General features: G+C 65.8%; 1 protein-coding gene and 1 long non-coding RNA gene across 2 annotated transcripts; one reads left to right on the top strand and one right to left on the bottom strand.

Moving 5' to 3' along the window:
* Window positions 1–2152: 2152 nt before the first annotated feature.
* Window positions 2153–4402, top strand: FNDC11 (fibronectin type III domain containing 11). Its single transcript, XM_006167055.1, has 2 exons — window positions 2153–2229; window positions 3346–4402. The coding sequence occupies exon 2, from the start codon at window positions 3354–3356 to the stop codon at window positions 4368–4370; it is 1017 nt and encodes a 338-aa protein (XP_006167117.1). The 5' UTR covers window positions 2153–2229; window positions 3346–3353; the 3' UTR covers window positions 4371–4402.
* A 212-nt stretch (window positions 4403–4614) lies between these two features.
* On the bottom strand, window positions 4615–8564 carry LOC114005797 (uncharacterized). The gene is made up of 3 exons (XR_003547613.1): window positions 6897–8564; window positions 6695–6725; window positions 4615–6478 (listed from the first exon to the last, which is right to left on the bottom strand). It is a non-coding gene; the product is annotated as an uncharacterized LOC114005797 (long non-coding RNA).
* Between the last annotated feature and the right edge of the window lie 26 nt (window positions 8565–8590).

Consider the following 8590-nt stretch of genomic DNA (forward strand, 5'->3'; position numbering starts at 1 on the left):
CACCGAGGTGGGGCGGCTGGCCAGCCCACGGAAAGCACATGCTGCCTCCATGCCCTCAGACTCTGTGGAAATGGCTCCAGAACCTGAGGCCTCTCGGAGGGGTGTGGCCTGGTGAGTGTCCATGCCAGACTCCCGTGGAGTCTCGCTGTTGGGGGGGTTCAGAAACAGATGTTGCACACACAGAACTAGGGTCCCCAACAGGGTCTGGAGCTCGTGCCGTGACCTTGCTGTGAATCTGCCACCTGCTTCTCTCGTGTGTGCAAGCGTGGGGTTTTACACACCGTTTTTTTAAAACATTTTTCTCATTCATAAAGGGGAACACATGGGTGCATGAGAGACAGGAAGCACCCCGGAGGGCTTCGTCACACCGAGGCCCTACTCCTGTGCTCCCAGCGAGCCTGGGGCCAGCAGGATTCGGACGCCGTTTGGTCACGTGGGGTCTGGCTTCCTTGGCTGGGCAGCGAACGGCTGAGGCACGGGGCGGCCCCATGGTCCTCCGCAGCTCCCGTCTCCCCCATTCAGCTGCAGGAAGGCCTCCCGGGCTCCCTGTGCTCTCCACACAGGACTCAGGCATGCAGGTCACTGTGCAGACCCCTGCAGGCACTCCCGGCCTCAAAGCAACGGGGACCTGGCCCCAGGGCTCAGCGCACCTTCACGCCCAGAGCCCAGGGCAGGAGTGGGCAGCAGGGAGCTGGCCAGAGAGAAGGGCGGGCAGACCACGCTGGGCCGCTGCGCTGTCTGGTCCCAACCACCCCCACGGCAGAGGCCTTCTCCCTCCTTCGAAGGTCTCCCTCCCGGAGGCCAAGCAGGGGAGCCCACTCCCAAGGAGCGCTCAGTCTGTCAGGTAACGGGGACGAGGCCTGAGAGGACGGCAGGGACTCACCCCAGAGGGAGTGGCCAGAGGTGCAGTGCTTCAGGGCACTGGACTCCCACATGGCCCGTCCTCTCTCTGGCCAAATGAAAATAAATAAATAAATGAATAAAGTTAAATAAAATAATTTTAAAAAAAAAAATGTTTAAACTTCAGCTGCTTTTCTTTTTCTTTTTTTTTTGCAATTTGTCAGGAGGCACGTGAACTTGCAGGAAATAGAGAGATCGCCCCCTAGGGGCTTGGCCACACCACAACCAGATCTCCTCCATTCTCCGTTGGGGTTTTGGGCAGACACACACTCATGCCCGGAGTGTTTTCCAAGCTGCCGGATGGGGGACTCAAACCTGCAGCCAGCCACCCTAGCCCTCACACCACAGGCTGGCTTTCTGCTGCTTCCCACCCACTTCCTCCTTCCCAGGCGGGCCTCTGACCTTCACCCCACACCCTTTCTCCAAAGAAGCCGCTCGGAGCTCTTGTGAAGGCCCTGAGCTGCAGCTGGTAGGCTGTTTTGGCAGGAGAGCCCCAGGAACAGTGCCCTCCCCAGCCTGGCCTGCGGGCCTCTCTGCTGGCCCCCAGGGGAGGAGGCTGGGGTGGGCAGGGCCTTCCCAGCCTGCTGTCCTCCCCCCAGAGGAGCCAGCCTTGGGGTGCCCAGCCTGGCCACCCTCGATGGGGATGGGAGGCAGCCGCAGAGGCCCCGCTCCTTGGAGGTGTGGGGCGCACGGGCAGGGGCCTGGAGAACTGCTCTGGGGCTCCGGGGGCCTGTGCTCTGCCTCCCCCACCGTCCGTGTGCCCGGATGACCAACTACCTGGCTCGGGCTACGCCCTGGCTCCCCAGCTTCCCTGAGGATTCCTACTGAGTTGGGGAGTCCAGCGGTGACCCCCCCTTCTGGTAACCCCGAGGCGTGGGGAGCGCCAGAACTCGCACTCGCGGACGGGATCTCCCACGCAGGGGCCGCCAGCCTCATCCTGCCCTTGCGCGGGGCCACCTGAGCCTGGCTGTGGGACCAGATCAGCTCCCAGGCTCCTGGGCGGCGTGGGTCCCAGGCCCGATTCTGCAAACAAAGTGAAGCGAAGCCACCGGGCGGTTCCACCAGGCGCGGCAGGTGGCGGGCACTGGGGCTGCGGCTGTGAGTGGGACACCGGGTCCGGCCCGGGCCCAGCCAGAGAGGACCGGCAGACTGAGCGCAGCCCCTCCAGCTGCGGGGACGCCGACTTCCCTGCCAGGGTGTGGGAGAGGCCAGGGCTCGACCAGTGGCCTGAGCGTCACAATGGCCCCGGTCCCCATGGCAACCCTTTGGACCCCGAGGGTGGTGGCTGCACACAGCCAGCCTCAGGCTCTGCTCTGCGCCAGGACACAGGCAAGTGGCCACAGGAGGCCTGGGCAGGCGTGGGGCGGGGGTGGGGGGCCAGGGGTAGTGTAGGTCGGGAGGACACGGAGGGGTAGGCCTGGGGGACAAAGGCCCTGTGGACTCCAGCTGGCCCTCCCTCTCCCCTCACCCAGGCAAGGTCCTCCAGAGGCCATCCCACAGGGCAGGTTCAGTCCCACCTCAGCCCAGGTCCCTCTCTGGGTCCCCAGGAAGGTCAGGGACCGCCTGCCCAGAGGAGGCAGGCTGTGTCCTCACCTAGTCAGTTCTCGTCACTCCTCTACCCTCCCCGCTGCTGTGACAACCTGCGACCCCCAAAGTGAAGCCACTGCCCAGCAAGAGGCTCTGACCCCCTCCCCACAGGTGGCTAGGAGGTGGGGACAACTTCCAGGGGTGCTGGTCCCTTTCCAAGGAGCCCCCTGCAGGCCAGCCCTGTGGCCTGCCCTGTCCAGGGGACCCAGAGCTGGAAACCGGGTCTGGGGGAGGGTCAGACTCTGGTTCAGTGAGTGAGTTCAAACCCTGGCCCCAGAGCTGCCTGGCTTTTGGCCTCAGACGCCCCATCGTGGGGGAGAGGGATATCCACCAACCGGAGGGTTTTCAGGAGTGGGAGCTGGCAGGTGCTTCCTCGGAACTGAGGCTTGGGCACCTCCTGCACTGGTCCAGCAACCAGCTGGCCTCACCGACCTGCCTTGCAACTGTGCAGACGGGGTCCCAGGGAAGCCCTACAGAGGATGGCCCACAAATGTCCCCCAGAGGCTCCACACAGCCCAGGACCACACGCCCCTCTCCACAGCCCAGGGGCACTGTCAGATGAGGCACTGAGGCCCTGGCCAGGACACAGGCCCCAGAGCCCTGTCCTCATGTGCCCTGTCTCATCACCCCAAATGACAGCCAGCCCTTGGAGAGACTTTCTACCCCTCGGCATCCACTTCTGTCCAGGTCTCAGCCCTGAAGCCAGCCTCTTCCCAGAGATGTGCCCTGACAGAGGGACAGAGGCTGGGCCTGGGGGCAGTGGGCCACAGCCGTCCACTGAGACATCGCCCTGAGTGTGTCTGGGTGGGTGCCGAGGTCAGCCTGCCCTCGGCAGCTCACGCCGGCCTCCACCCCCAGCTCCGACAATGAGCTTCCGAGTGGCAGGCCTGGACCTGGACAAGATGAAGCTGGACAGCCCCCAGCCCTTCCTGGGCCAGGAGGAGGCCGAGGAGGCCGAAGAGGCAGAAGACCAGCAGCTGCTGGAGCCCGAGGCCTGGAGGACCTACACAGAGCGCCGCAACGCACTGCGCGAGTTCCTGACGGCGGACCTGAGCCCGCACCTGCTCCAGCGCCACCACGCCCGCGTGCAGCTGCTGCGGAAGTGCTCCTACTACATCGAGGTCCTCCCCAAGCACCTGGCCCTGGGCGACCAGAACCCGCTGGTGCTGCCCAGCACCATGTTCCAGCTCATCGACCCCTGGAAGTTCCAGCGCATGAAGCAGGTGGGCGCCGCACAGGCCAAGATCCAGCTGCTGCTGCTCGGGGACCTCCTGGAGCGGCTGGACCGTGGCCGCGCAGAGCTGGACGCGCTGCTCGAGGCGCCCGACCCGCAGCCCTTCCTGGCTGGCTGGGGGCTGGTGGAGCGGCAGCTGGCAGACCTGGCGGCGGCCATGGACAGCTTCCTGGCCATGATGGTGCCGGGGCGACTGCACATCAAGCACCGCCTGGTGTCCGACTTTGGTGCCACCAAGATCCCCCACATCCGGCTCATGCTGAGTACCAGGATGCCGGTCATGTTCGACCGGAAGGAGTCGGCAGCCCACAGGGACTGGGCCCGCCTGCGCTGGTTCGTCACCGTCCACCCGGTGGTGCCCGAGCAGTTTGAGCTGCGTTTCAAGCTGCTGGACCCACGGACACAGCAGGAGTGCACGCAGTGTGGCCTCATCCCCGTGGCCGCCTGCTCCTTCGACGTCCATAACCTGCTCCCTGACCGCTCCTACAAGTTCACCATCAAGCGAGCGGAGAGCTGCACGCTGGTGTACGAGCCCTGGCGGGACAGCCTGACCCTGCAGACCGCGCCTGGGCCCCCCGAGGGGCTCACCCCCGGGCGGCTGGGCAAGCCCAGCCCGCCCCAACCGCGCCTTCCAAGAGGTGATTTCTAGTATTTGCCCATGAATAAAGGAGTATAAACACACGTGCAGAACGCATGGCCTCACCTCTGAAAGGGTGCTTCCTTGGAGTCAGGGCGTCTGAGGCCAAGGGGACACTTTTATTTTTAGTTTGCCATGGGGCATGTGTGCTCACCAGAGAGAGGCAGAGAAGGAGGGAACAGTGAGAAATCACCCCCAGGGAGATGGCCACGCTACAATCCCTTCTCCGTCCTCTTCTCGGGGTCTTGGGCCTGCACGCACACACCCAGCATGTTTCTCCAGCCAGCAGGTCTGGGACTCAAACCAGGACGTTGGCCATGCAGGATCCAGCCACCTTAACCTCCATGCCACCTGCAAGTGCACTGCCTGTGGTTCTGGCTTGCGGGCCAGAGGCTGCTGACGTCCCTGGGGTGTACACGGAGCCCTGTCCCAGGACCAGCAGGATCTGCCGCTGCAGGCCACGTCCAGGTACCCACGGATGGGCAAGGTTGCCACAGTACTAGCTGCCTGCCGCGGCCAGGAGCCACCGCCACTCTCTCCAGCAGGAGCAGACTGAGGCTGAGCGGCCAGGGCCTTCCAGAAGCCACGTCCCGCAGGACTGGTGGAGGACGCACACCATCCGAGGAGGAGGTCCACCCATGGTGGGCAGCAGGCGGGGTGTGCTCCCAGAAAGTGGCCGGGAGATGCAGGGTGTGTGGGTGGCAGCTGTCACGGTGCTGGAGGGCAGCGACAGGGGCAGCAGATCCCGCTTCTCGCGCACAGCCTCGAGCCGGTGGCCGCTGGGTCCTGCACGCCGACCACGAGGCGGCTGCATCCACGCCCTGAGCACTGTCCTCGCCAGCTGCTTGTAGGGACGGTGGGCCTGCAAGCGCCGGCACGGCACCTGGGAGAGGCAGCACGCAGCCGCCACGTCGGCCTCCTTGGGGCCCAGGGGCGTCGATAGTCTCAGCCTGCACCAGGTGCTCCCTGCTCACCATGGCTCCCTCGTGGGACAGCAGGTGGCCGGACAGGTCCCGGAGAGCGTGGAGGGCAGGCTCCTGAGCTGGAACTGCCTTCTCCTTGCTGAATGGGGGCGACAGAGGCAGCCTGGCGCGGGCTCTAGCTTGCTGTCAGGATGTAGGATGCAGTCCCCGGCCTCAGACCTCCACACCCAGCTTCCCACCGAGCATGAAACTGACCGTCAGCCGTGTGCACAGCCCCCAGACCTGGGGCCCAGGTCCCAGACACCGAGGGTGTTGTCAAGGCGGCAGGCAAAGGTCAGGAAGCTGTGGCACTCCCCTCCCTGTGCTACTTCCACAGGGCCATGGGAACAGAGGCAGGGTCCAGCGAGGGTGCCCTTGGGCTTATCCAGGCCAAGGAGGCAGAGGCCTGCTCCCATCAAGTGCCTGGGGCAGCGCCGGGAGGACGAGGCCCAGTGGGTAGAACCACTCCCACCCGAGGACAGTGTGGACCAGAGAGAGCTGACCACCAGGCCTCGTGGCGAGCCTGGGCTGCTGGCACCCTGCACAGGGCCTGAAGGAGGCCGAGGACCGGTTCCTATACTGCTGGCTGTGGGAGACAGGCTGGCAAAGGCGTCGGACAGCCGTCCTCCCTGCCGGTCACGGTCACGTTCTGGCTCTCATCCAGGAGCTCCCGCAGGACAAGGTCCTCAGGGTTGAGCTCCCCACTGGAAAGCCGGAAGTCGGACTCAGAGTTCTTGGGCCCTGCCCTGCGTGATGCCCCTGCCTTCTGGGGGCCGGGTCCCCGTGCCAAGCTCCTTGCCGATGGTGTGGCCCAGCTCCCTCTGCCGCGTGGCTGCCTCCCTCACTGCTGAGTCCCCCATGGCCAAAGACCCTGCTGCCACGTCCTCTGCCTCTGCCGTTGCTACGGCCACACCCTCGGCACCAGCCCCCGGCCTGACCGTGGCCACAGCCATGCCCCGCTCTGCGCTGAGGGCTGCAGGCTGCCAGCTGCTGTCCTGGGTCCGTGCTGCCCCTGAGCCAGGCCCTCGTGGCAGGCACTGTGGGCTCCGCGTGCTTGTAGATGAAGCTGTCTCAGAGCTCGCTGCAGGTGCTGAAGGAGCAGAGGGCTAGGGCGGCACCCTCCAGGACGGCGCCGGCCACGACTGAGCACGTGGAACTCTGTGGAGCACAACACGGCAGCGCCCGGTGTGGCAGGCCACAGGGGCCGGGCCCGGACTCACACCATGACGGGCACAGATGTGAGCCCGCAGGACGGGAGCTGACTGCACCTTCCCCCATGGCTGACTGAAGAGCCACTGCCCACCGCAAGTCAGCCCCGGCCACCCTGCTGGCGCCCATCTACCCAGATGGCAAAGCTGCCCACAGATGCCTCACCTCAGCTCCTGCCACAGCACGCCCCATGAGCCTAGGGAGACAAAGGCCACAGCCCCTCTTACAGATGGGGAAACTGAGGCTGCGGAGGCCAGCAAGGCTCCCATGTGCTGGGCCCTGGCAGGGGTGGAGAGGGTCAGGGTGGCCAGGCTCCCACAAATGGGGGCCTGGCCCTGGGTGCTCCGCCATGGCCAGTGTCACCAACCTGTATCCTCATCACTCCCCGATGGCCTCGGCCACATGGAGCCAGCACGTCATCTGTGCGTCCCCGTGATGCCACCATGTGGCAGGGCACAAGTGGGCAGTGCTGGGTGACAGGTCCTGCTGCAGGTGGAGGGACTGCCCTGCCGTGCAGGGTCACAGGAGACGCAGCTGACAACGGCGTCGCTGTGGTGGCCGTTCCGTGGACGGGAGGCTCTGCCAGGTGACGCGGTGCATCTCCTGCTGGTGGCACCTCTGGCCACACTGGGGGCCTGGGCTGCAAGGTCTGCTGGCCACGTGTGTTCACACATGGTGGGCGAGGCACCATCCAGCGGGCTGAGGGTAGTCTCGGTGCGAGGAGGGCCTGGGAGGTGTGGGAACCGCCGCACTTGGCACTCCGGCCCCGCCCTCGTGGGCAGGTGGAAGGCGGGGACCCTGGGTCAGGCAGCATGCTGCCACGTGGCCATGTCCATCTGCTCAGCGGGCAGTCTCAGGGTGGCCCCCGCAGATGTGGCAGCACTGTGGGAGGAGGGGCTCAGGGCTCAGCACCATGGCTCAGGTGGAAGCAAGTGCAGCCCCAGGTTGGGGACAGACACACCGGACGCCTGGGCCCAAGGAGAGGGCTGGCAGCAGCCCGGAGCCAGGCAGGCAGGCAGGGAGGGCTCGGAGGTGGGAGTGGAGGGAGGGTATGATCTGCACTCACCAGGGCGGCTGGCCCCAGCACAGCTCCTGACGGCCATCAGCACGTGAGCACCAGAGCCCTGGGGCCGGGGGCCGAGGGGCTGTCGTACCCCTAGAGCAGCCTCAGCCTCACCCCCACTGGTCCTCAGGTGCCCTCCAGAGACCTGCCCCAACCAGGTGCCCGGGGCCCCCTGGACCAGCCCCCAAACCAAAAACTCCTGCCCTGGGCTCTTTCACTTCCCCCAGCTTGGCCTGGACAACAGAAACCTACCCTGGCCAGAGGGGCAGCCTGTGGCGAGGAGATCTGCATTTCTGCAAAAACAGAAGGGCCACGCCCCAGGAAATGCTGGGGCAGCCACACCCCGCCCTGGCCCTCTCCTAGGTCCAGTGCCTCTGAGAAGGCCCTCGAGGCCCCTCACCAACAGCAGACCTGTACCCTGGGGGCCGGGGGCTGGGCCTGCTAAAGCCCGGCCTCTCTGTGTTCAGAGAGGCCCCGTGATGGTAGCTGTGGGCGGGGCCAGTGCACCTGCTGGCCTGTGTGTGGATGGGCACCTGGTGCAGGCAGCCTGATGGCCTCCAGGTGGCCGCGGGTTGTAGACAAGCAGTGGGGCACAGGCTTCACATCTACGGGCCTGCTGGGTGGTGAGTGATGGGCAGCTTCTTGCAGCTGCCACAGTGAGGCAAGGCGGGGTGGGCCGAGGGCCGGGCAGGGCACAGCAGGTCACGTAAGGCACCCCACGTGCGTGTTGGGTAGCGTGTCCACTGCCTGGTGCCAGAGCTGGAAGGTCAGTGGGTTGATCTGAGCTGTACTTCCAAGACAGGGCTGGCCCCAGGCTGCGGCCCCAGGGCTGGGCAGAGTGGGCTGGCAGCAGGAGCGCTGGCACAGTGCGAGGTGCAGGCTGTGGGGGGGCTCCTAGGTCTGGGTCGCAGGACTGGCCGCAGGTCACAAGGACACCATGGACACTCTAGCCAGTCACAGGGAGACGGACCCCTCCCGGCACCCCCCAGGCCCCTCCA

Source organism: Tupaia chinensis, unplaced genomic scaffold, assembly GCF_000334495.1.
Source record: "Tupaia chinensis unplaced genomic scaffold, TupChi_1.0 Scaffold144472_1, whole genome shotgun sequence".
NCBI classification, from domain to species: Eukaryota; Metazoa; Chordata; class Mammalia; order Scandentia; family Tupaiidae; genus Tupaia; species Tupaia belangeri.